The sequence below is a fragment of the Melospiza georgiana genome, chromosome Z (genome assembly GCF_028018845.1).
Source record: "Melospiza georgiana isolate bMelGeo1 chromosome Z, bMelGeo1.pri, whole genome shotgun sequence".
Classification (NCBI taxonomy): domain Eukaryota; kingdom Metazoa; phylum Chordata; class Aves; order Passeriformes; family Passerellidae; genus Melospiza; species Melospiza georgiana.
The window spans coordinates 82670892-82697547 of record NC_080465.1 but is presented as its reverse complement, the minus strand read 5'-3'; the positions used below and the strand labels follow the sequence as shown (position 1 = coordinate 82697547).

Genomic DNA, 26656 nt, shown 5'->3' with positions numbered 1-26656 from the left:
TGCTTCCGAAAACGTCCGAGATGTTTGTAGAACACAGTGTGGGACTCGTTTGCTTCCTGACATGCTTCCTTGGTATTTTTTTTTTTAAATTTTTATTTTATCTTTCAATGGAACAGTTTGTTGCAGAAGAAGTAGGTGCAGAAAACGTTTCTTTGGTTTCGATTAATAGTACATAAAAAAGTCTCAAGTGTCTGTGGCGGAGCCCAGGCCGGTCAGCAGCCGGCGGCCGCCGCCAGGGCGGCAGAGAGGGCCTGGGGCTCGCCAGGCCCCCCGGTGCCAGCCAGCCACCCGCACCTGCGGCCACAAGGACAAATGGCAAGGTATAAACATCTTTGGCTTGCAGAAATCCTGTCTCTTTGGTGTGCTGTGTTCCTGCCGGCTCGGCGAGCTGGCAGGGAAAAGGAACTTAGGGATGCGATAGAGCTAAACGCGGCACATCTGAAACGGTCAGTGGCATCTGAAGGGCTTGTTTCTGTTTCTTTTCCTGCTTGAAAGTACCATAAAATACTGATAAAATGAACAAAAATACACTGAACGCTGAAAAGGTTTCGGTAACAGCTGTTGCCGAGGAGAAACCAGATTCCCAGAAACTAAAAAGGATGTAATAATGTAAATTAATCTAAGTTCCAAAACATAGTGTTTGCTCCATGAACTGTAGCAGTTCCATCGACCTCCTGAGTGTGCCTTAGGTACAAGCACAGAGCTTGTGAGGAACTGCCAGCTGTGCTTGAGGCTCGTGCGGTGTTCCCGGGATATCAGGCTGCAGCTGGCACAGCCACGCTGGGCAGCCCAGGGCTGGGCTGTGGCTGGAGCTACCGGCTTTGTGCTTGATGCTTCGAGCTCAAGAGAACTGAACTTTTCTGTCCAAGAACAAGCTGATTAAATTAAACTAAAAAACCGACCAAAAAAACCTCAAATCTGATCTTTCCCTAAAACACCTAACAAAAAACCATGCCTGAGTTTAAAAACAGGGTCTTGGGTTTTTAGTATCCGACTTTGTGCTCCGTTGTCGTGTGGCCGCAGGGTGGTGTGGCCAGCACACAGCAGGCGCCGGGCACGGGAGGCTGCCGGGCCGGCCACGGAAACCCGGGGCTCAGGAGAAACCTGCCTCAAGAACAACTCCCCTACGTTTCAGACCTGCTTCGCCTGTCCTGAGCATAGAGAGGTTAAAGTGGAGCCTGCGCCTGCTAAGACTGAGAGGAGCCGTAGGAGTGGGACCAGCCGGGCTGGGCTTGGTTGCGGGGATTGTGCTTTAGTCACGGGCGCGGGGCCACGCTGCTCTCCGCGCTGTGCCGGCCGCGCCGCGCCCCTCACGCCTTGGTGCAGGTGCTGGGCGCCGAGGAGGAGCCCCCGGAGCTCAGGTCGTCCTGCCACTTCTCCAGGCTGCGCCGGCGCGCGTTCATGAAGAAGTTGCTGACGGTGGTGAGCTCCAGGCCCAGCTGCTGGGAGATGGTGATCTGCATTTCTTTGGAGGGACGCTTGTTCTCCTTGAAGATGGCGAAAAGCGTTCGGCGCTGGAGGTCCGTGAAAACCAGGCGGGATTTCTTCTGGGAGTTGTTCCGCTCTTTGTTGGGCTCTTGCTCTTTGCGTTTGCAGGCTGGGAGGGGGTGGCAGAGACAGAGAGAAAGCGTCAGGGTGGTGCCCACAGACCCTGCCAGCCACCCTGATGGCAGGCACTGTCACACGGTGCGGGCAATGTCACCAGCTGAGCCAGCACCACGCTGGCACGTGGCACCGGAGGGCTCCCAGAGGAATCCAGTGGGCTGCATTGCTTTTACATCCCCAGTACCTCTCAATAGCCAGGAATAACAGCTGTACGTTAGTTTAGTCCCTTGAAACAGCCCAAAGCAAACCCCAGTCAAAGCTCCAGTAGCAGCAACTTTGCGTGAGCACCAAGGGGAAAAAGCACCAGGGAGCTCCCAGGGCAGGCCCTGGCTCACCTGGCCCTGCCCTGCTCCTCCCCTGCAGTGCCAGCACCCCAGGGCACCGCTCCCAGGCCTGTCCCCTTCCCGGGGCATGTCCCGAGGGTGAAGCCAGCCTCAGAGCTCAGGTCACGCAGGGCAGCAGTGCTGGGCCATCGCTGAGCCCTGCTAATGGATCCTAAACCCCATTCGTATTAATAGCTGCTCTGTATTTATTAGCAGAGAGAGAACAGCAAGTGCTGAAACCAATACCACTGCCGGAGCACACCCACACTTAAAAATAGCCTGCCCAGGCCGTCTGCAGCGGGCACAGAGAGAAAATCCATATGTTGACATGGTTAGGTAATGTGCTGGGACAAAATGAGCCCAGAGAATTGATAAGCGGGCGGGTTTTAAGCAGCCCTGTTAAATAATTCTGCAGGTCTGGAACGTGAAATGAAGCTGGCCCAAAAGTAAAAATCAGACTGTGGAAATGTCTGTGATTAACCCAGTCAGGGCTGTACCTGTGTGGAGCCTGGCTCAGCCACTGTGGCACTGACTGTCTCCTTCCATGCAGGGACAGGACCTCAGAGCATTTCTGCAGGAAACTGGGGGATTTTCATGGAGTGGCTGACCCTGACCCCTCCCAGCTGCCAAATTCCAGTGGCTGCAGCCGAGCTGCTTCTGGGAGGGAGGTGAATGTCAGACCTCAAAGCACCCCAAAGCACAAGAGAAGGCTGGTCCTGAGAGTCGGGCTGAAAGCAGACAGGGGCTGTGGTGAACGTTCCCAGCACACCGCGGCAGCAGGAAGCAGCAGGGATGCTCCTGTGAGCATCAGCGGCAGCCTGCCCCTGGCCCCAGTGGCCAGACTCACCTCTCCAAGGCCATTATCCCACAGGCAGCAGGAGGGAAGGGTTTGGGCCCTCTGAGTGCACCCCTGACACTGCACAGATAACATCCAGCTGCCTGTCTGAGCTGAAAAAGCAGATGTTAAGCTGGGTTCACTTGGCCACGTGTCCAGAATCCAGGAGGTGATGTCCCTGGTGCTGGGGACATGATGAGCAGCAGCATCTTTGCTGCAGCTCCTAATCGGTTCCAGGACACTGGGACGAGTGGAGTGTTTCCTACCATCACTAATTTATGTCCTGAGATACTCTGCGTTTTACAGTTATTGGTATCTGATAATAAATAATGCAGAGGTATGTGCTTTTTGATGCATTCAGTAAATACTTTCCTTGAACTGTTGAGTTTGCTCTTGAAAAGGCCCCACAAAGGCAAATGCTGCGCCTGACGTGCATCTCTCAGCAGAGAAAAATGGGGTGAGCACTCTAATAAAATCAAGTGATTTTCCGGGAAGAAAGAGAAAGGTTTTAACAGCAGAGGGAAGGGAAGAGACCATCTGGATTCTAAGCACAATTTGATTTATTAGCTGTGGTTAAACCTGAACATATCTTATGGAAGAAAATGGACAACCGGCAAGAACTGAAAGCCGTAACTGTGGAAAAAATATACATAAAAATATAAAAGAAAAGTTTTTTCTTCTGCATTGGATTAAAGATGCTCTTCAATAGAAACAACAGGAACTGCTCAGAACTGGGGCCAGTGCTGCTTCCCTTAGATGGACCAAGGTGGAGCCCCACAACTTGCAGGGCATTAGGAGGATGCAGGGACCTGACACTGCACTGTGACACCCAGAGTATCATCACACTGAATTTCCCTGACTTTCTGCAACAATGACTCTGATTTTCCATTTTCTTCCCCACAAGAGAGGAACCTAGCCAGCCCAGGCATTCCAAAATGCCAGAAGTCCTGAAAAATACCGAGAAGCTCTAGTGCTCAGCTCAATCCCACCCTGTGAGCCCCCTGCAGCCACGAAACAAAGAGCAGGGGCTAAGCAGGAGCCAAGCAGAGAGCAATGTTCCCTCAGTCCGGCAGTATGTCCTCACTCCCCACTGTTCCTAAGGACAAGTGGTGAATATTGATCTGCCCGTGTGGTTTGTGTGGGTGCAAAGTCACCCAAACCCAGTTATCTGTCTGATGGAACTAAAACTGCTCCTCTATTCGATTTTGGAGAGGACTCAGTGAGAGGGAAATGTAATTACTCTGGTAATACTGAACACAATGAAATGACCATCAAAACATTTTATAAAGATTTAAAATGTTTTTCTCTTGCTGTGATTCACTTAAAGCAACCCTTTGTATATCCCTGTTACTACAATCTTTTAAAAACTAGGCCTCAGAAATCAATTTGATTACCTCTCTGAATTAAGTATGCACGAATGAGAGCGATTGAGATCAATACAAATTAGGTTAAGTACTCCGCTGTGTACAAAATCATTATGGAACAAGGAGCAATCAGAATGAAGATGCAAATAATCACATTGTCGGGGTGGGCAGCCTCTGCTGCTCATCCCTGCTGCTGCACACACACCAAACTCCTCATTTTGGAAACCCTAGGAATGTCCTTGATGGCATTTATCCCAAAAAACAGATTGGATGTGTAGCACAAAGTTAATTCTGCTCTTCCAGGGAAGATCTGCTCGCTCATCCACTGTAATGGCGAGGTGTTCCCTGTTTGGAGATCCAGGGTTCCTGCGGTGCTCTGAGAAGTTCACACCAGGAAGGTGTTCTCTTGGTACCCCACCTGCTGTTTCCTCCCAGCACAGAGGAGAAGGTGTGTGGGAAGCCCTCCTCTGCTCTGCCTCCACCTCCTGCAGCCCAGTGCTGCCTGCCAAAGCTTAATGCCTCGTGCTCCCATCCCATTATGAGGGGATGAGAACTGCTGGAAAATCACCGCTGCTCATAAATATGTTCCCTGCTTACTGACAGATATTTTGGTCTTGGAGACAATTTGCGTTTTGGGAACCTGCCAGCCTCTATCGCTTGTCTAATAATTCCTCTGAGCAGCATTTACCAGTGGTTTGAGTCCCTTTTTTCACAACGGAGCAGTTTGATTTTATAGCTCAAAACCCCCAAACAACCCCAAAACACTCCAATTTCTTTTTTGATTGCATTTCTCTCTGCCATCAGCGAGTTGTCTGGCTGATGTTATCACCAAACCCATTTGAGATTAGTCTGTTTGGTATGATTTCTGTGTGCAAACCCCTCTATAAATCAGAGAGCCTTTTATGTAAAAGTCTGCAAGATGGATAGAGCTAGATACAAAATCTTTTACCTTGGAAAAAGAGATGTATTATCTGTCCCGTTGGATATAGTGTTTTCCCTGCATATTCATCGCCCAGGTATGATGGGCTTTTTCCAGAGAAGACAGGAGACAGGATGGGAGCCTTAAATACAAACAGATTGCTATCAGAAGGAAGGGAGTGTTCTTCTTCGCTGTGTCTAGTGGGGATAAGATGAGAAGCAAAGGGTTTAGAAGACAAAAAGTGAGATTAAGGCCAGTCATTAAGGGTTTTTTGTACCTGTAAGCCCTGGAAGAGATCGCTTAGGTAAAAAATCCCCCTCTGGAGATGCCGAAGAAAGGGGCAGGCTGTGAGGACAAGCGATGCCTGCAGTCCCTTTCAGCCCGGAGCTCCATTCTCGGCACACCTGCAGAGCCCCGTGTGCACTCTGAAGGCGGCTCCAGGGGAGCTGCTCTGATGAGCGGCTGCTGCTTTAGTGCTCCGAGCCCGGCACAGCCGTGCCGGGGACTGCAGGACGCTTGTCATCTCCCTGTAATGGCTAATTGGGAGGGAAGGAACAGCTCCTGCAGCTGCTGGATGGCAGCAACATCCCGGACAAGGGTTTGTGAACAGCACCAGGGAGGAGCACCAAGGATGAGCACCCGGGAGCAAAAACAGCGCGGAGCAAAAACACTCCTACAGAGGGTGGGAAGGACCGACACCAGTTACTGGGAAATAATCCTGTTGGCAAAAATGTTCTCACCTCTATGCATTCCTCTACAAAAGTGAATTGTGGCAATTTTCAGCTGGAGAGGAACACTTGAGACTGGGATATTTCAGGTGAAACAGTGATGGGCAAGAGATACAGGGAAAAAAAAAAAGAGATGCTGAGGGGAAAATCTTCTAAGGAAAACAGCTTCAGAATGAGTAACACTTGATGGCAAATTAATTGTTTCTTTTAAAAAGTAGGGGAGAAAATACAGAAATGCATTTAAGCCAAAATGTACTCAGAATGAACTTCATCAAATAATCAAGAAACTGATAAAACTCGTTTGCTTTGCAAAAACAGGATTCAGATTTCTGTGTGGCAGAAACGCCTTCAGAAATGATGTGGAACAAAGAGCTGGGGCAGGGGATGATTTCGGAAAGTTGGTACATGAGAAATACAATTTATCAGCCAGCACCACAATTTACCGCATGGATTGCTCAAACACAACCACTAATCTATAGCTGAAGAGAGCACCGATATTTCAAGCCACTAAGCACCTTTCAAAGAACCTTTACATACCTGTATATTTAGTTCAGCACTAAGAAATAGCTTTATAAATAGGTAACGTGCCTGATACAGATGTTATCATGCCTAATTTTTAGCTGGGGATGCAGACAACAAAACAGTCTCAAAATCCAGGGAAGAAACCTTTGGTGGGGCACAAAGAGGCAGAGGATGGGCGGACAAGTGTGCACAGCCCACTCCTCACTATGGCACCCTCTCCTCGGCTGGGGCACCTGGGGGTGCAGGGCTGAGCCCTGGCATGTGGCACTGCCACGCACGGCTCGCCGGGCACAGGGGACCCCGCGGTCCCGCCTCGCTGCTGCTCCCGCGCTCCTCCTCCCTTCCCTCCGCCCCTGCTCCGGTCCCTTTCCGCCGCTCTCCGTGGTACTGACAGGGCAGAGCGCGGAGCGGGATCGGGCAGCTCCGCGCTAAGGAACCGCTGATGGTGTTTCGCTACAAAAGCGTTTCATCATCAATAAGGCACGGCAGAAGGGAAACAGGCGGCGGGGCGCTCTGCTGACCCCGCAGAAGTGTACGGATTGTCCGTCGGGGCTCTCCCGGAGCCGTGCCGAGGCGGCCCCGCTCTGCCCCGCTCGGGCACCGGGACTGTGCCCGCGGAACTGCCCCGCCAGAACGCCCACAGCGCCCCGACAGAGGGCTCCTAAAGACCCCCGAGAAAGGACAATGAGCACAGAAACAATAACATTACATCGGATTCGGTTAGAATAGGATAGACAACACTATATATCTTCTACAATAAGAAAAAATGCTGATCACACCCGCATTGCTACTGCTCCCACAGGGAGAGGGGGATTTCCCTTCAAGGACAGCAGATTTGCACCCCACTTGGGGTGGGTGGCTGATGGGTATTTTTTGTTTTTAAACACCTGAAATACTTGTGGCTTTTTTCCCCATGCTCAGGGAGATTTAAGCAAGCGAGCAAAGGGGGAGAAGGAAGCACTGAGGCAATGGGGCCGCATATTCACACATGGTAATAAAAGGAAATTAAAATAATCGATTTTCTGAAGGGAAAGGTAATTTGCAAAGGTCTTTCCCGCTCCATGGGGAGTCCACGGCCACTTAGCACCTGAGCTCTCTCCAAACTTTACTCCTAGATGCAGAGGCATTCAGGGGGCCTGGTAAAGCAGAGACCCAAAATTCTACAGGCATAACTCTGCATGCAGCTGTGATTCCTGATTTTCTGCTCTATATGCAGGGCTCCACGGGGAACCCCCACCCGGGACCAGTGCTGGGAAGGAAAAGCACCAGCCACGTTACTGGAAATGAGCCGGCTCAGGTTCCAGATCAATGAAAACTGGGTCCACGCGTTGATGCTCCTGTTGCCAGCATTAATGCTCTTTTAATCTTCTAAACATTATCTGCATCGATTTCCCTCTCGATACACGTTTGTTTGTGAAGGCGACATCACCGCGTGCTCGGCAAAAAACCCGAGCCCCTTGTGTCGCTCTGACGCCCCGATCAGAGCCCGGCACCTTCCCCTGGCCGCAAGCACAGAGGAGCCGGATGCCCGCGGCTGCTGGGAGGGACAGCCGAGTTTGCAGTCAGCGCTAGAGCCGAGCAGGGGATCAGCGTCCCTGTCCCGAACCGGGACTGCCCCGCATCCCAGAGAGACCGAGCACTCTCCACGGCGTTCTGGAGACCCCAGGCCGTGGGTGTTTAACCCGCAGCACCTCTGCTCAGAGGTCGGCCAGGGATTAAGGCCATCAATCATGCATGGCTCCTGTTCGCCCTGCTCCGCCGCATCCCAGCCTCTCCGGCAGCTGCCCCTCGTGAGGGAACTCCCTGTGCCCATCTCCCCACCGGAGAGACCCCCGGGGCCCCTCAGAGCCCTCCGGCTGGGCCGGCAAGGCGGGCAGCCCTGGCAACAGCCCGCTGTGTACCTGCCCACTGGGAAACGATCTGCCCTCGTCGGGATCAATTGGAATAAAAGAAGGGCGGTCTCGGTGGCACAAATATCCCGGGATTTTCGTCGCTGTCAGAGCAGAGCGCCCCGGCCCCTGGCCCCCACCCTATGCTGCGGTTTGTCCCACGCGTGTCTGCCCGTGCCACAGTCCCCCGTGTCCTTATACTCCCACGTCCAGGGTTGCGCGGTTCCCGGGGAGCGGGAAGGCAGCTCCGGCCGTGCTCCACGGCAGGGCCCGGTCCGCACCCGCGCGGGACCGGCCGAGGGGGCACCACCGGGCACCCACCGCGCCGCGGGCGCACCCGCGCGGCCTCAGCTCTCGCCGGGTCTGTCCCGCTGCCCTCGGGTGTGGGCGCTGCCGGGGGCGGTGCGAGGGCCGGTACCGGAGATCGGTACCGGGGGTTGGTACCGGGGATCGCTGCCCGCGCCCCCCCCGCGGCCCCCGCAGAACAATGGGGGCTGCGGCGCCCCGCGACCGCGCCAGGGGGCGCCCGCGCGGCCTCCGCGGACAATGCGGCCGGGCCGGGGCCGCGGGGGCTGCGCGGGGTCCGGCCCCCGCCCGCTCCCACCGGCCCCGCCTGTCCCGGGACGCGGAGCCCCCGCCCGGCCCCGCGGTGCGTCCGGCACCCGCAGGAGGGACGCTCACGGAGAGCGCGGTGCGGTGCCGAGCGCGCACCTTCAGCACCCGGCCCTGGAGAGCGGCCCCGGCCCCGCCGCCCGGCCGTGGCAGCGGAGCGCGCCTCTCCGCCGCCCCCGAGCCCCTCACAGCCCCGCCGGACACAACCGGGGTGCGCGGTGCCGCGGGAGGAGGGGACCGGCTAGCTGCGCACAGCCCCGCGGTTCACGGCGGAGCGGGGAAGCGGCCGGGCCGGGCCGGCGGAGGACACACTGCGGGGCCGGCCGGCCGCTCGGCGCTGCGCTCCGAGGGTCGCGCTGCGCTCCCCGCCTGGCACCGGCTTGCACCTACCTGCTAGCCGCAGGGCAGACATCCTCTGGAACTCCGGCTCCTGCAGCCACTTCCACATCCTGCGGAACGTCTCCCGGCCGGACTTGAGTTTACTCCAAGGCTTGGGGTTGCGCAGCAAGTCCGAGAGGGTCCCCTGGGAGCGGCACAGCACTCGTTGGGCGAAGATGGCCTGCGGGATGCTGTAGCGCTTCAGCTCCGCCGTGATCCTTTGTGCCACCTCCTTGGTGTTGATCTCCTCCAGCTGCCCCGCGCCGCTCCCCTGCGGGCCGGCGGCGGGGGGCGGCCGCTCCCGGCCGGCGGGCAGCGCGGGGCCGTGCGGCGGCGGCGGCCCGGGGGGCGCGGGGTGGTGCGCGCCGTTCAGGGGCGGCAGCATGGCCGGGGGCGTCCCCAGCCCCCGGGGCAGGTGCTGCTCCCCCCGCGCCAGCATCGCCGCGTGCGCCTCGAAGTTGGGGCTCAGCATCTTGTCGTGGCCGGGCGGCCCGTAGCCGTGCAGGCCCTGCTGGGAGCCAGGGAGCGGGCCCAGCCCGTTGCCCAGCGGCGAGAGGCTCTGCCCCACGGCCGGCACCTCCTTGTAGGGCCCGTAGAGGCTGTTGACGGCCGGCAGCCCGCGCTCGTCCCGCATGAGCGCGAAGCCGCCGCTGCCCGGCAGGCGCTGGTGGTGGTGGTGGTGGTGGGCATGCGGGTGGGCGTGCGGGTGGTGGAACTTGTCGGAGACGGCGGAGATGGGCGGCAGGGGCTGGAGCGGCGTCAGCGTGGTGTAGGTGCCGCTCATGCCCATGCCGGGCGGCGAGGCCTCGCAGGGCACGCTCATGGCGTGGTGCAGCGGGATGGAGAGCTCGGGCCGGTACTCGGCGGCGCCGTCCAGCAGCGAGGCCATGCTGGGCACCATGGTGGGCCGGGCGGCGGGGGGCAGCTCCTGGTGCGGCGGCGGCGGCGGCGGCGGCGGCGGGGGGGGCGGCACCCGGAGCGGCCCCGCGCTGCGGCCGCCGTGGTGAGGGCTGGGGCTGCCCATCATCTCCGGTTCGTGCCCCGCCGCCCCGTGCAGGCTGCCCAGCGGCTCCATCGCCAGCTCGGGGTTCATGGCGCACGCACCCGGTTCCCCGCCCAGGCACCGCCGGCCGCCGCGCCCGCTCCTCATCCGCTCATCGGGGCGGCGGCCGCCGCGGCCCGGGGCCGCCCGCCCCGCGGGCAGCGGCGGCTCAGCCGGGCCCGCCGCGCCGGCCCCGCGCCATGTCCTCGCCTTGCCGCCGCCGCCGCCGTCTGCGGGCGGCGGGAGCTGTCCGGGGCCGCTCCGCCCCGGCCGCGCCCGCGGGGCTGGGCTTGAGGCGCGGGTGGGCGGGCGTGAGGGCGGTGGAAAGGGCGGGAAAGGCGGGCGCGCGGGAACATTGGCGGGCTGAGGGTCGGGGGGCGTGGCCTCCGTGAGGGGACGTGAGGGGACGTGAGGGGACGTGAGGGGAGGGTGGGTCCGATAAAGATTCCGCCGCCTTTGTAGCGTGCGGTGCCGCCGGGAGCTCCCGGGATCGGCCTGGAACCGGACCCGGAAGCGGCCGGGGCTCCTCCCGTACCGCCGCCACGGGGATATGCGGTGCCGGCTGCGCGGCGGCCGCACGGCTCTCCTCCCGGCAAGCGGCTCCGCATCCCCCGGTCCCTCAGCCCAGCCCTCAGCCGGCGGCTCCCGGGGCCCCGCTGCACACAGCCGGCCCTGCTGCCTCCCTGTCCGCTGCTGCAAACCAAGGTACAGCGCTGATCTGTGCTGTTGGTTATGGGTTATTAGTTTCCTTAAATGCGGCTGAATTCGGGCTCATTATTATGGTGTGATGAATGTACCTCACCCGGGGGTGGATGGTGAGTCCCAGGAGCCCGCCATCCCCGCTGGCACACGGCTGAGGGGTCCCGCTCCCGGTGCACACACACACGGACAGGCCCTCTCCCCTCATCCCAGGGAAGGGCCGGTTCCCCGGGCCGCCCTCAGCCCCGCGCCTGGCAGGGGCAGCGCACAGCTCCGCAGGGCACGGCTGGCAGCGCGGCTCTGCACAGGGGCAGCGCGGATGGGAGCGGACAGGGACCGGGACCTGAGGGGACAGCACACCCTGGCATGCAGCTGGCAAGCGGGGACTTGCCTGCTATGGTACAGCCCGTGCAGGGCCCCCGTGCCCAGACACACCGGGTCGGGCTGTGCCCGCTGCTCCCAGCCGTGCAGTTCGCTGCTTCTCCTTTAATCAGCAGCAGCAACAGCAGCCCTGAGTGTCCTTGAGTTTTGTGTAGTCCTTATCTCGGCCCTGATAACCGTCCCCGTATTTGTGAAAGTCCCACCTCCACTGGGTCTTTCCGGTAACTAAAAGAGGGAAATGGGTAGAAATGTCACCTTTTGGACCCTCGATCATCAGGCCACTCACTCTCCAGAGCGCCTGGTATCTCCTTGCAAACAGGTTGTGTATGACAGGGCCCAGTTTCCCTACAGATTAGATCCCAAAGGATAATGATCAATTTCTTTCCATGCTGTCATCACAATGTCTCTGGAGCTCACGGGGTTTTCTGAGCTGCTTTTTGGCACTATCAGGCGGGTATAAAGTGGAGTTCCCCCCACCCCAGCTACTGCTCCCGCTGCCAGCTTGTGGTGAGGGGAAAAAAAGGAAGACAGAAAAGAAAGCTCTGGCGTGAGGTGCCTTTGTTCAGGGCAACTTAGGCGTGAAATCTTTTTGTCCTTCCTAAAGGAAGGCAAAAGTTGCGGTTGATTTGGAGAAAAAAGAGGCGAGTGCAGCGCTCCTGAGTCGGAGGTGCCTTTGTGGGCAGGCGGGAGGAGGGTGGGTGGGCAGACCCTGATGGGGATCTGGTGCCGCACATGAGCTGGTGTCTGTGCCCTCCCCTTTCCTCTCTTTTCCTCTCTTTTCCTCTTGCCTTGCCTTCTCCTTCTCCAACAAATTCATCAGGTCTTTGACTTTTTCTTTCCAAACCTGCACCCGATGGCTGTGTCCCCTGAGGATGTTTTGTTACACACCGTAGTGTCTAAGTCTGGTGTCTTTCCAAGTCTATTTCAAAACCTTCCTGGGAATCAAGGTGTAAACATCACTGCGTGGTGCAGCTGCAGCCGAGGGTCCGATCTGACGGGCAGTGCCTGCCCCCGGAGGCAGGAGGGTGCCGGGTGTCCTTTGTAACACAGGCGGGACAAGGTGCAGCCGAGCTGGCAGCTGGGCACGGTGGGCAGGAGCGGTGCCGGGGGGCCGGGGGGCTGCTGCTGCTTCCAGCCCAGCGAGCTGGGGCTGCCCAGCGGGACAGCGTTCCCTGCCTGCATGGCTGCCTTTGCCAGAGGCTGTCCCTGCTCCTGGGGGAGGGAGGAGGGGGTTTCTTTGTTAGCTTCCCTTCTCCTGTCTGCCTGCAGCCAGCCTCCCCTGCCACCGCCGGTGTCCTTGCTCCCCCCAAGAGGCAGCGGTGGGGTGGCCAGGGATGGCAGGCTGGGACAAACCTGGGGAGTGACCTGGCCTGGCTGAGCTTTCTTGCCCAGCATCCCTCTGGTTTGGGCTGCGGCTCCCCTGGGAATATGAAATTTAATTCCTCTCCTCTTTTGTTCTCTGGGGTTTTCTGTAGTGTCCTGCAGCACCCGCACCTGACCCAAACCACGCAGGAAAGGGTGACTGCAGGGTGACACCTCAGTGCAGGACACGGCACAGGCACAGAGAGCTCTCCTCTAAAGCAGCTGGCCAGGGCCTGCAGGTGTCATTTTCACCTGCTTTCAAACAATCGTTGCAAGTGTTTTCTTTGGCATTTTGAAACTGCTGTCACAAGCCCGTTCTCTGCAGAGCGAGCAGCTGCAGCCCCTCAGGACAGAGCTGGACATGGGGCAGGGGGCTCAAGCATGCTGGCCACTGGCACCCTCCAGCCCCAGCACCCATGGCCAGCAGAGCCTTCCTCACATTTACCAGCGGGAGAGGAAGGAAAGGATTTTTCCTATGCCATCCCCATCCCCAAATTGGGTTATAGGACTATAGATCCCTGCCTCTCTGCCAGAATGGTCTCAAGGATCAATGTATGGGCTGTAGTGGGTGTTAGTGGTGGGACACAGCACAGACAGAGCATCTGGCATGGCTCTGCTTCTGTGCCTGCCAGCCTGGGGGACTCGGTCCTGGCAGTTCACGTGAGCTCCTAAAAACACACGGCAGAATTCCTGCCAGTGAGGGCAGTGCAGTGCTGGAGCCAGCAGCAGGGCACCTGGAACAAGAAACAGCAACGGGCTGTAAGATGTTCCTGGGGATGTATTTCACCTTAATGAGCAAATACCCTGAGCCAATCACTGCCCACATTCCCACACTTTTTATCTTCACCTATTTCACAGGAGTGCAGAATTTGATCCATCACACCAAGCCTGTTGCACTGCATAATTAAATATAGGCAGCATTAAGCAACACTTTTGGCAACTCCTCTGGTGAAGTTTTCCAGTAAAACCTATCTGTGGCCCTGAGCAGTTTGGGAAATAATAATAAGGAAGAAGCAGAGGCAGTGGAGTTTTACAGACTCCCAATGCACAAGAAACCATTTTATTTAAAAACAATGCATTCAATATCAGGTTATGGCACATGAGTCAATGCTGCAGGCACATCTCACCACGGAATCACACTGAGAGCTCCCGAGCCCCGATGCTCGTGCCGAGGGGAGCCAGGGCACCAAGTGCTGTGCTCCAGCCTGGGCTGGGGACACACACAGCCTGGTGCCAGCCCTCAGCCCCTGTCCCAAGGCTCTCCGTGGTCATGGGGCTGGAGCAGATCCGCTTGCAGCGTCCTTCCCACCACTCGCCTGAAAGGTGCCCTGGCCCTTTATGAACATCAGCCATTGAAAAATAAACGATGCTTTTAGTATGGCCCTTACTAATGAAACCTTTATTACAATTATGGCATTTTTTTCTTTTTTTTTTATGTTTATATTTTTTATCGAAAACAACTCCGTCAGGCATTGAACTGTAGAGCCATTGAAATAAAGACACATTCATTTACAGAAAACCTGCTTTTTCCTATTTGCCCTGTTTTTGCAGCCTCCATTCACAGTTAGCTCTGTTTCACAATCTCTTGCTTTTTGGCTTAGTGTTACAACTAAACCTGGTAGCTAAATGCCTGTTTTCATCTGCCTTGCTACCATTCACCAAGGAGATGCAAGCAACAAAAATAGAGAGCCAAGATGTATGAAAGAAGAGAGGAAACATGTATTCCCAGTCCTATGTACACCCCCAGCCCCTTGGCAAAGGAGCTGGAGAGGAATGTGGCTGCCACTGGACACTGTCCTGGCAGCCCAGGGCCAAGCAGGGTCTCCCAACAGAGGGAGCTGCTCAGGAGGACTTGTCTGGATTTTGGAGCCTCAAATGTTTTGTACTTACAGGTATTGATCACGCTGCATTAGCTCTGTTGGCTTGTCTAGACATTCAGTCATGGGAAGGAGAGTTCTCCCTGAACCATCAGCAATTCATGCAGGAAGGTTTGGGGCCAAAGAGAGGGAAGGTGATGCCACTTGCAGGGGCCACTGGCTGTCCTGAGCGAGGAGGGCAGCCCCCAGCACCTTGTCAATAACTATTCAATAAATAATAAAGATGCTTTTTTATTAATGCAAAGGCATTTGTGCTGGAGAGAGGCAGTCCCAAAGAGCCTCTCCTCCTCAGCCACTGTCTTGTCCATCCCCTGCCATCCTCACCTCTCCCTCAGAGCCCACCTGGCAGAACAAAAGCTGTGCACTTTGAGATGGTTTTCCACCTTGCACAAGCTTGGGCAAAAGAATATTGATACTAAGAAGCAATTTACTTTGGGCTGTGCTGTGCCATCGATCACGGGGCAGAAGTCCCCATTAAAATCAATGATTCTGAAATGTTCAATGTGGGTCTGGAGCATCGATGGGGAGTTTTGCTTAAAAATCAATGATGTAATATGGCATTCTGTCAATAATTTTTCTGTATTCCCATTTCCAAATATTTGCAGTCAGTTTTGTGCTTCCTTCTTTGCATTTGGTGCCTCTTTGTGCTTTTGGAAAGTTCTGGTGGTGACGCCAGGACTGGCAGGGGGTTCTGCCCCTCTCCAGGACCATGGGAGGTTCCAGAAGTGTATGGAGCACACTGCTCCCCGCTTTCATGCCAGTATAATGATAATAGCTCTCATTTCTTTAATTTGCTGAGGAGAAGTGATGGGTCCCCACAGGAAACTGGTAAAAGGCCTCTTGATAAAAATACCTGGCATTTAGAGAGGCCAAGAAGGGTCCCTCAGGGTTTGGGGTGACCCTTCTGCCCCGTGGGCTCTTTGCCTTTAGGATTGGAGTTGCTGGGCACTGCTTTACCATGGGCCTCAGCGACCAGCACGGCTGTTGTACAGCTCCATAGGAAACAATAGCAGAAATTATTCATTCCTGCGCTTCAGTAACGACCAGAGCAGAGCTCTTCTTTCCCTGTGCAATTTCTGGCTTGGGCCAAAACCATCTGTGTGCTCCAGCACATGGAGAAGTGTCCCTGCAGTGGTGCCTGGTCACTGCCAGCCCCACCACTCCCAGAGGCAGTGACCCCACAGCCCTTGCTGGCACTGGAGGGACATCACCACTGCCCCACTGTGGCTCCATGAGCTGGGAAATGTGGGGTATTTCCAATGAAGGAGAAAGCCACCAGCTCCTTCTCCACCCAGGGGTGTTGGGGAGACCCATCCTGGCTGCAGTGGGCACCAGGACATGCCTGGGCTGCTCAGCTTGGGTGCTGTGCTGGAGATCTCCTTCCTCATCTCCTATGTCTGAACACAGGTAAAGAAGCTAAGGAAAATTAACTTGTGCCATTTAAAATACTGGATTGTGCATCTTCTGTCATTGTGGGGTCAGTTCTCACTCAGAACAGTAAAAAATGGTTAAATACTTGCCAGAATATTCATAAGAAACCCAGTTATTTCCCAGGCTCCTTTATCCTGACACGTAATGGCCAACACCCCCCAACTGTAAGTGACTCTATTGTTTGTCCTGTCCCCAAACAGATGGATTTCCTGTGGTGCCAAGGAAGCAGCTGCCCTGTCTGCCTCGGAGTGCTGCTGGTGATGGGGAAAGGGGGACGCTGCTCCAGCTGGCTGACTGGTAAGTTACAGACATAAATGGGGAAATTTGGTCATGGCATTGCCTCTTCCCTGCGCTCCAGCTCTGCTCACTTCCCTACAAAAACCGGTTTTAAAAATCCCAGCACCTGGCTTCCATTTTTGCCCATCCTGCCAGTCCCTGCCCAAGCAGAGGGATGAGGTTTGGGGCTTTTCTCACCAAATAGGTCTCCAGATAAGCATAATTCTGTATATTGTGGTGGTTTAAGTTTAAAATCAAATGACAGAATAGCATCAGCTGGATGGGAATGGACATGCCTCCATCTGTCTAGTCTGGACTAGGATCTGTCCCGAAAAGGAATTAAAACACTGAAGTATTCCAAGAGTGATATAAACACCTAGCTAAGGTATGAGCCACTTTGTGACCTTCTTCTTGTTATTCTTTAAAAAATGTAAAATTCAGTAAATAGGAAAATACCCAAGTGGTGGAAATCAGGATCCACACTGAGGAGCTTGCGCGTGACAATGTGCTGGAACTCCGAGTGGCTTCCTCCATCGGCCACGGCAACGCTGAGCTATTGACAGCAACAGATACAAAAGAAGCAAAACCTTTTAAAAGTAGCATTTCTAGCTCTAATGGCAAGGAACAATAAAATTATTTAGGGTATTTAGTAGAATGCTAAAATATGAACAGATATTAAAACATACTGAGTGGCTTATCTAGAAATGCAAAATGTTTCAACTTTGCAGCTGCACAAATCGCATCCACAGAACATGATAAAAGCTTCTGCACCACTAAATATGCTGAAACCTTGGATGAGCAGTAGCTAAAAAGCATCTTTAAATTATGGAAAAGATTCTAGTGTGGGTTTGTTTCCTTTTTAGAATTCTATCTGAAGAATGTTTAATTTGGTTTTGGGCACTTTTTTAGACAATTGTTTGGCACTTCAAGATTTAGGTTCTTAGGCACAATGCGACAAGGTGAGTTTGGCCAGTCCTTCACCGTGCATCCTGTAGAGCAGCTGGAACTCTGCAGGCAGCTGGTGGGACTCCTGCCACTTGGTGGTGAACTTGGTTCCCTTCTTGTCGTAGTAGTGGTACGGGAGGTCCTCCCGCGTGTTGGGGTCGAAGGCGAAGGGCCAGAATCCATACAGGTGGATCTCGTCACAGATGGCCGAGGCCAGGGTGTACATGAGGATACCTGTGCTCAGCCGCTTCGGGGACAGGTGCTTGTTCCGCCAGTACCTGGGAAAACAAGGGCGACTCAGACTCAGGCTGCTCAGAAGTAGCTGGAGGCTGTTCTGAAGCAACCACAAAATGTCAGTGGCTCTGGCAAGCAGTGCTCCTGACTAGCCAGATGTGCCTCCCACATCAGGCATGAGGGGGAAAATCGTTAGCAGATGTATTTGGCCACCCACCTGTTAACGTGCTGCATGATATTTCCTGGCCAAGCCAGCTGGACCTTTAGCTGCCCTCTGTGCTCAACAAAGAAGTCAACCAGTGTTCTTGTGACTGTCGCCGAGGTGTGGAAGAAAAAAGCGGGGATCCAAAGGATGGCCCCGTCCAGCTTTTTCAAACTTAGAAAGAAGTTGTTGCGATCCTGAATGGTCAAGAGGTTGTTGTAATACTTCTCCAGGATGCTGGGGTTGAAGGTGGTAAGGTTGGTTTTCCTTCCAACATCTTTCTGGAAAGCCTCGGTCGGAGCAAAGTTGCAGCGGAAGACAAAATCCGATTTATCAATTTCCTGCCCGCACTGGCTCCCGGTCAGGATCCCGCTGTTGCCGACCACGGCACAGATGTTGTAGTGCTTGTTCATGATGGGAGACACGTCAGGCAGCAGAGACCTGAAGTTATTGCTGATGGCAAACACATACTTATGGCTGGAGTAATCGTAGTGCATCAGCTGCCCGATCCGAACGCTGCTCTTGATCAGAGAAAAGTTTTTGATGACGTCAACATGCTGAAGGATTTCTTGCCTAAAACAAGAACAAAATAGCAGAAAACTAGGAGCTCTATTTACCCTTTTTTGCAGTGGATTTGTTTGCCACCTAGACTTATGTTTATCCTTTTTTTAATTTAAAGTGTACTGAAGTAGTTTCCTGAGCAACATGGTGCAGTGGCTTTTAAATCAATATAAATAGATGGGAATGAGGGAGCTGGCTCCTCACTTTTAGGTCCACTTGGATTTACTGGCTGGTCCCTACTGATGCCAGCTCAGGCTGTGCCTGTGCCTCTTGGAATAGTGTCAGGATTAAAATCTGGGATTGGCTGCTTAGGACAAGGGGTGCAGCTCCCATTACAACCCCACTGTCTGGGCAGTGACACAGGGTGGGCACAGCTTTCTGCTGGGACTCTGTGTGCCTCTCATTCCTGGTGCAGCCACAAGGCACGTGAAACAAACCCAGGATATCCAACTGAATTGACAGGAAACAATTTATATATATTTATGTTTATGTTTTCATTAACAAGCTTCCAATCACAAAACCAAGCGACAGTCACTGTCTCCATCTATGCAAATATAATTCCTTAATTCATATTTGGGCAAGCACAGCAGCACTTTTAGGAGGGTTATTAGGGATACTTACAAAGCAAACAAAACCAACCCTGCTTGGGAATTTCCCTTGCAGGGCATAAAATTAGAAACCGAATAGGACTTTATTTACTTATGTTTATGGAAAACAAACAACCATTCCTCCAGCTCACATCCTCCAATGTCTGAGCATTAATGGAGTCCCACTGGGTGCCCTAATTATGGGTTCTGGCTGACGGACAAGTGCAAAGGCAGCTCCTTGAGGCATCAGCTAAAATCATCCGAGGGGTAGCACAGGAGCAGGCTTATGGAGCTGCTGGTGCCAGGGATGGAGCAGCACCGAGGGGGGCCACTGTCACTGCCACACAGCCTGGGAGATCCTGGGAAAAGATGGGACTATGTGCCAAGGGCAGTACTCGTCCTGCTGTCCTTGGACTGTGGCCTGAAGGGAGGAGAAGAGCCCAAAGCCTGCGCTGAGGGGTGCAGCAGCCCCATCCTGCCTGGCCACAGAGCCAGATTCCTGCTCCGCAGGTGGGACATGTGAGCAGAGCCACCAGGCAGCCCCTAAACCAGCAGGCATTTGGCAGGACAAAATTACAGTCCAACATGGCAGTAGCTGTCCTAAATGGCTACATGGTTTTATTTTCTTTTACAGAAATGCTAAATATATGCAATCAGCAAATAGATGTATGTATAAAGAGCACAAAGCTGTGTGCCTGCCCCCGCAGCTGGAGCGGAGCTGGAGGCAGAGCAGCATTGCACTTGCTCAGAACTGCCAGCAGCTGGGAACTTTCTCTGTGTGCCTCTGGCCTCCATGAGCACAGCCTTTCATGGCTTTACAGGCCAAATGCTTCCACTCTTAAACCACTGCTATTTATCCTGGAGTAATGACAATTCCACTTGCACACCAGGAAACTGGGTCACGTTCTAGTACAATAACTGTGTTGCAGCCTGGTGTCCTGCTCTGAAATAATCAAGTCTTTCGGGACAGCTGCAAGTGTCTGGGGGAAAGCTCTGGTTCAGCCTTTGTCTCTTGCCTCTGGCAAATTCCTCAGAGCTCGGAGCACTTAGCAGGGTGCTGCGTTGCCTTAGCTGCCCGGAGTGCTTAGCAGGGTGCTGCATTCCCTTAATGCCGCTGGGAAGGGCACGGCCGGGCCGGCCAGTGCCCAGGTGCTGGCTCACCTCTGGTGGGCAAAGGCGCTCCGGTTGAACACCCACTTGGAGGGCTTGTCCTGCAGCTCTTGTCCCAGGGAGTTGGTGAGGGGCACGAACGAGGGGTCCAGGAACTTCAGTGCGAACTGAGACCTGCAGGTGGGCACAGACGCCAAAACATGCACACACATGGGGACACATGGAGTCATAGAGACAGCCATGCACACAGATGGAGACACATGGAGATACAGAGATACCCATGCATACACATGGGGACACGTGGAGTCATAGAGACAGGAATTTTCACATATGTACACACGTGGAGACACAGAGATACAGATGTACATACATGGGAACACATGGAGACACAGAAATACCCATGCACACACATGTACACACATGGAGACACAGACACAGCCATGCACACACATGTACACCCATGGAGACACATGGAGACACAGAGACAGCCATGTACGCACATGGAGATATTCATGCACATGCATGGGGACACGTGGAGACACAGAGACAGCAACTTGCACACATGGAGACATCCATGCACCGACATAGGAATGCATGGAGACACAGAGGCAGCCATGCACACACATGGGGACACATGGAGGCACACACATGGAGACACCCACAGATAGACATGGGGACACCCACGCACATACATGGAGACACTCATGCACACACATGGAGACACCCGTGCGCAGCCATGGCAACACACACGGAGACACCCACACACACACATGGAGACACATAGAGACATGCGTGCAGCACCCATGAGGACACCCCCGCAGGCACAGAGACGCCCACGCAAGCACACAGCACACGTGCACACACAAACCACACACACAGACCCCCACAGACCCGCAGCCCGTTACCGGCCGAGCCCGACCCGCCCCCGCGGCCGCCGCCATCAGCACCACGGAGAGCGCCCGGCGCCGTGCCGTGGCCGTGCCGTGGCCGGGCCGGTGCCCCCGCCCGCCTCCCCGCAGCCCGGCCCGTGCCGTGGCCGCTCCCGGCGCCGTCCGGCCCCGCTCCGCGCCCCCCTCGCTGCCCGGCCGGGCCGGGCCCGGGCCGCCATGGCGGGCCGCGCCTCACCGGAATCCCGCGTGGAACATGTACATGCGGGGCCCGGCGGCGCGGGGCGCCCCGAAGATGTTGTCCTTCTTGAGCGAGACGTAGCTGATGAGGGACAGGATGAGCAGCGCCACGCTGAGCATGACGAGCCCCAGCACGCTGGCCACCCGCACCATCTTGCAGCTCCGCATGCCGGAGGCGGCCCCGCGGCTGGGCGGGTGCGGGGCGGCCGCGCCGCTACATTGGGGGCGGCGGCGGGGCCGGGGCCGGGCCGGCTCCGCCGCGCTCGCGGGAAAATGGAGGGACGGGGCGGTGAAATGGCAGCCGGGAGCGCCCGCACGGCCCCGCACGGCCCCGCACGGCCCCCCCGCTCCCCCGGCAGCCGCGGCCGGACGGCCTCGTGCGCAGCCCGGCGCCCCCGTGACCCCCGGCAGGCCCAGCGAGGCCCGGCAAGGCCCTGTGCCACCCCCGGCCCCAGCGGGCCCACCACCGACACCAGGTGTCCCCTCAGCGTCCCCAGTGTGCCCTCAAAAGCCCCAGTGCCCCCCGGAAAGCCGCAGCACCCCCCAACGGCCCCGGGGTGTCTTCCACAGCAGTTCTCGCCCCCAGTGTGCCCTCAAAAGCCCCAGTACCCCCCAACAGCCTCGGGGTCTCCTCCGCAGCAGTTCCCCCCCAGTGTGCCCACCCTGACATCCCCAATGCTCCCCCAGCAACCCTAAGGTGCCCAGACCACCCTTCCCCCTGCCTTGGGGTGCCCAAGTGACCCCCAAAACCTTGTGTGGCCCAGTCTGGCAGCCACAGGGACCCCCCTGGGCCCCACGGACCCCCCAGATATGCATGAGGGCAGAGCATGGCTCAGCCATGGGGGGCCTAGACTGCTGGGGACCCTGTGCTTCTGCTGGGGACCCTGTGCTTTTACTGGGGACCCTGTGCTTCTGCTGGGGACCCTGTGCCTCTGCTGGGGACCCATGTCTGGGTGGGTGACACCGTAGATCCCGGGTGGCACATACGGAGCTGTTGGAGCCTGTGCTGGGCAGTGTATACTCTGAGCCAGCTCAGAAGACCCCTTGCTCTTTAAAAGCCTGGTGTTTGGAGCATGGGTCATTAAACTGCCCCCTAAACCACAGAGCAAATCCCATGTGAACTCCAAGAGAGCCTTTTGCATTCCCAGGGATGTCTCTCATGAGCACGACCTCTGCATGCTGCATCACTCTCAGTGTTTCTTCAAACTCCATTTTTCCCCTCACAAAGGTGCCCCCCCAGCCCACTCTGCCTCCAAGCCCCGAGTTCACTGAAGTGCCTCATAAATAATAGATCCTGTCTTTGTAGCCCCGTCCTTGCTCTGGGCTATTTCCTACTGCTCTCCATGCACGGAGCTCTCTTTGAAGAGCAGGAACACGAGGAGCTCGCAGGGTTTGCATCAGTGAAGTTCTGCCTGCAGTGGGAGTTGGGCCAGAGCACAGCCTGAGGTCTATATCCCGCTGCTGTGGGATGCCTGTGGCTTTGGTGGAGCGAGAGAAAAGGCTGGGAATGCAGGAGATAGCAGTGGTTTAAGACAGGACATAGGCATTTTATGTGGCTGTCACCTGGTGTCCCTTATTGTCCACCCAGTGCACGGTGTCCCCACCTTCAACATGGATATAATGTTGTCCCAGTGGAATCCAAGGCTTCCCAGGATAAACCAACTGCACACTTTTGCTTTAAATATTTTAGGAATCAGTTCTATAACATTTAATATTATCTCCTGTAGTTTCTGACCTACAGTCCTGCGGTAGGAATAAACCCCAGAGTGAGACTGTGAAGCTGTAGTGTCACAGTCCTGTTCACTCTCCTGGCTTTTCTCTTTCAGGAGAGTTCACACCTACTGGACTGGGAAAGACCATTCAGTTCCAACCCCTGCCCTGGACACCTTCCACTGGACCAGGCTGCTCCGATCCAACATGGCCAACAAGAGAAGCAGCACCACTGTTGTGTCACTGCTTTTGGGGACAGCTCAGCCAGACTAAGGACATTGATGGCACTCTGATCCTGTGTTTGGACCCATTTTCCCCCTGATTCTGCCCATGCAAAAGAGATTTGGGAGGACCTCGTGAAGGTGTTTTGGTAAGGAATGTTTAAACTCTGCCGTGTGCTGCAGCCTCTCCCCTGACCCTCAGTGAGCTCCAGCCCCACCAACAAGTTGCAGTGGAAACAAAGGCAGTTCTTGCTTCAGATTCTTCAGAGATAGCAATATGTCAGGAGCCCCTGGAGAGGCCGAAAGTAAATGAATCAGTGCTAGAAAGTGAAGGATATCATCCGTGCTGAATGGTGAAAAGGAGTCCTGAACAGTATCTTCATTGATTTTCCTGTAATTGACACAGAGCTCGGCTCGCCGGAGGCTGCGGCAGGAGCGGGGAGGCCCAGGTACCGCTCCCGCCTCAATTAGGCAGCTCGGGGCTGGGGGCAGCTCCACAGGAGCCACAGGGCCACAGGGTGCTCTGCAAGCTGCCTGGGGGACTAGGGGCAGCTAGGAAGGACGTGTCCCAGGCTGTCAGCAACTTCCCACCGGTCCTGGGAAAGCCCCGGGTGCACCGAGCCCTCAGCTGGTGAGAAACACCGGCCCTAAAGTCAGGAAAATCCAGCGGGGCAGTGGCAGGAAATCTGCTCAGCTGAGGTCTGAGGCTCTCCTAGGAGAAATGTGCCTCGTGTGTGAAAGCTTTCAGCTGGGCAGCGGGACAGACCCATGGACACCCTGTCCTGGGGCAGAGTCCCCGGGCAGCAGGGGTGGCACTGCAGGAGGGATGGGTCCCATCGAGGAGAAGCACAGAAGGATCCTGGAGCATCAATCACTTCACAGCCCAGCAGAGGAACCACCTGTCAGGTTGGGTGAGTGCTCAGGAAAGGTTTCCTCTTTTGACTTATTCATGCAAAAGGTACACGGTCTTTATAACAGCTCAGGAAACTTGTGCTTTGGAGATTTGCCCATACTGAAATCCCCTTTTTCCAGGCTATCTTTGCAATTTCCCTCCCTCCTTTGAAGCTGGTGTTTGGGGTCTCCAAGCATAAGGGGGTCTCGGTCTGCCTCACAGCGCTCCAAGTGGCTTTAAAGTCTCTTTAAAACCAGGTGCTTGTCAGCCTGCTGGGGTGTGAAGATCCATGAATTTATTACCACGAGTATGCAGGATTACAGCAGCTCTGTTTGGGCTGCTAAGGTGTTCCCGGGGGAAGGGTGTGAGGAGCGAGTTCCTGCCGCTCCTGGGACACCCTGCTAGGCTGAGGAACCCTCACACGCCGGCCCTTGAGGCAGTGGGAGCAGCCACGGAGGCTGGAGCCAACCGGGGCACAGCGGGGACACCGCCGTGTGTGCTTGGGACAGGCGGGACCCCAGCGAGGGCTGGGCGGGATTCAGGCTGGAACCAGGCGGGATCCCAGTGGGACCCATGCATGACCAGGTAATATTGCAGTGGGACCCTGGCAGGAGCTAGGCGGGATCCAGGCGGGATCCAGGCGGAACCCCAGCGGGACCTCGTCCTCCGGAGCCCCGCGGTTTCCCTGAGTCACTCCCTGCCCGGAGCCCCGCGTTCCTGCTGATGCAGCGCCGGGGTCACTAAATGCTTTGTTGAACGCCTGCCCGCGTGTGCCTAAGTGCTTTCAGCCTGGGTGGCTGCTGAATCGGGTTTCCTGGGACAATTATTTTGAACATAAGTACCCAAAGTCTGCTCGAGTCCTATTCTAAGTGCTTACGTTATTTTGTTTTAAAAACCTGGCGTTGCATCCTTATCCCTGTGGTCAGAGCCGTCGTAGAGATGTACTTATTTTAATTATATTTGGAAAAATGCTTGCTGGGCACAACGGGCACATCTCTCCTCCTGACTCTAAAACGTGCAGTGATTTCTCTCAGCCTGTGAGCTCTCACCCTTCTGGCAGTGCTAGGAGCCCCCTGAGCCCCTGATGGGGTCACATCCCATCAGGAATCTTTGGGAATTCAGTGCCAAGCCTCAGTGGGACACAGCGGGAACAGTCCTGGTGTGCCCATGAGGAGGGATTGGGGTGTGTGTTGCCACCTCCTGCACTCACTGCTGCTCTTAGTGCAGGACCAGGGTTAGTTGAGCCAGGCCTGGCAAGGCTGGCTGCTGGATGAGGTTCCTGGGGGCTCAGGAGGACACGGCTGCCCCTGGAACAGGGAAATTGCCAGTTCCCAGGTTATTATTCACTCTCCACCTGGTTCAACCCCCAGGAATTTACTAAAGGCTTCAGGGTTTAAGCTCATTATTTCTTTAATAGTTTATTAGATTCTAAAACCATCCCACCACCTGGTTTGTTGCGCTGCATTAATGTCTCCCATGCCAATTGCTTCACCTCCTTCCCAAGGAAGCTGGAGAGATCCCAGAGTGGGGAGCCGGTTCCAGAGGCTCCTCTTTGTAGTGGAGAGAGAGGTGATGAGCCCAGCCATGTGCCCAGCACTGCGGGGTTGGAGGGCACTGCAGGGATGCGTGGCACTGCAGGGACTCGTGGCACTGCCACTCTCCAGGCTGCTGCCGTGGCCCCGTGGGCTGGCACACGGCCGGATCCCTCGGGATATGTCTGTCTGTCTGTCTGTCTGTCTGTCTGTCTGTGGCAGCCAGCCCCAGCAAGGACAGCCAGCCCACTGTGCAAAATCCTAATGAAAGAGCTAAAGCTGGGAAGAGTGAGGAGCGATTAGTGGTGTGCATGCAGCTGAGCCTCCTGCAGATTACTCGTCTTTAGACCTAATCCTCCGCGCTGGAAAAAATCCCAAATCTCTTCATTTTTTTATGGAGTGATTATCATAGACTGCGGAATGATTGTGTAAAAATTAATCCTGGGGGATGAGCTCAGGTTTGGAGCTGCAGTGTGGTGCTGGCCAGGAGCTGGTAAACAAACCTTTCCCAGAGTGAGGGCATTGAGCTCCAGAGGCTCCCTTGTTTTCCCTGCTCTTTATCCAGAGCTCCAGCTGGGTGCAGGAGCAGCGCATCGCGGGGTGGCCAGGGGTGCCCACAGGCCCAGGTGCCAAAGGCTTTGTCCGCTGAGCTGGGAGGGGGCTGTGCAGGCCAGATGGGGACACGCCAGCAGCAGGGCTGTGCTGGCACCCCGGCTTCAGGCGCTCATCCATCCTCAGGGCTCGGGTTCAAGAAGGTGCTTAAGCCCAGCATTAGGAGAGCACGCCATCCCCATCCCGCTGCCAAGTGTGATGGATCTGTAACTATTCTGAAGCCATCCATGAATATTGCATGTGCATCCACTTATTGGAGCCTCCCCTGCATGGCTGCCTGGGCCTGGTTTAATGTTGGGCTCTCAGGAAATGCAAGCCAGGGAGGAATAATTGGGGATCAGCCCTTTTGGTGCCAGCAGGCAAGGGTGGGAGGGGAGAGGCAGGGAGTGAGCCAGGGGACACTGCCAGGGATGGGGGTCCTGATTTAAATCCCTGCCCTCAGGTGTTTGATCCCTGGAAGAGAACAGCACATGGCTTTGGGGGAGCCCTGGGCAGGAGCAAAGGGACAGGGACCACCTGCTCAGCCCTGTCTGGAGCCACTGCAGGGAGAGGTGACGGTGACTTGGAGTCTTGCTTGCAGACTGGTGCCGTGTTTCTCCAAGCCAAAAGCAGAGCAGGGCACCCAGGACGTGCTGCCGGCAGAGCCCTGCACACGGGATGAACAAGGTCAGAACTGCTGG

At 55.8% G+C, this 26656-nt stretch overlaps 2 protein-coding genes across 3 annotated transcripts; both read right to left on the bottom strand.

Moving 5' to 3' along the window:
• Nucleotides 1-281: 281 nt before the first annotated feature.
• ONECUT2 (one cut homeobox 2) lies at nt 282-10325 on the bottom strand. 2 transcript variants are annotated; one of them, XM_058043851.1, is made up of 3 exons: nt 10164-10268; nt 9188-10100; nt 282-1597 (listed from the first exon to the last, which is right to left on the bottom strand). In XM_058043851.1, exons 1-3 carry the CDS (start codon nt 10266-10268, stop codon nt 1311-1313), a joined length of 1305 nt encoding a protein of 434 aa, XP_057899834.1. In that variant the 3' UTR covers nt 282-1310. The 2 variants fall into 2 exon arrangements, with proteins under 2 accessions (XP_057899834.1, XP_057899833.1); XM_058043850.1 differs by having other exon boundaries at nt 9188-10325.
• A 3362-nt stretch (nt 10326-13687) lies between these two features.
• Nucleotides 13688-21209, bottom strand: ST8SIA3 (ST8 alpha-N-acetyl-neuraminide alpha-2,8-sialyltransferase 3). Its single transcript, XM_058044365.1, has 4 exons — nt 21008-21209; nt 19934-20056; nt 17640-18197; nt 13688-17466 (listed from the first exon to the last, which is right to left on the bottom strand). Exons 1-4 carry the CDS (start codon nt 21175-21177, stop codon nt 17184-17186), a joined length of 1134 nt encoding a protein of 377 aa, XP_057900348.1. The 5' UTR covers nt 21178-21209; the 3' UTR covers nt 13688-17183.
• Between the last annotated feature and the right edge of the window lie 5447 nt (nt 21210-26656).

Bases quoted from the DNA above. Each gene is read 5' to 3' on its own strand.
- ST8SIA3 (XM_058044365.1), bottom strand. From the start codon at position 21,177: ATGCGGAGCTGCAAGATGGTGCGGGTGGCCAGCGTGCTGGGGCTCGTC. The intron at 18,198-19,933 runs GTGAGCCAGCAC...TTCTTGTTTTAG, and splicing joins AGCGCCTTTGCCCACCAGAG to GCAAGAAATCCTTCAGCATG. The intron at 17,467-17,639 runs GTGGGTGGCCAA...TTGTTTTCCCAG, and splicing joins ATCATGCAGCACGTTAACAG to GTACTGGCGGAACAAGCACC.
- ONECUT2 (XM_058043850.1), bottom strand. From the start codon at position 10,325: ATGAGGAGCGGGCGCGGCGGCCGGCGGTGCCTGGGCGGGGAACCGGGT. The intron at 1,598-9,187 runs GTAGGTGCAAGC...ACCCCCTCCCAG, and splicing joins GTCTGCCCTGCGGCTAGCAG to CCTGCAAACGCAAAGAGCAA.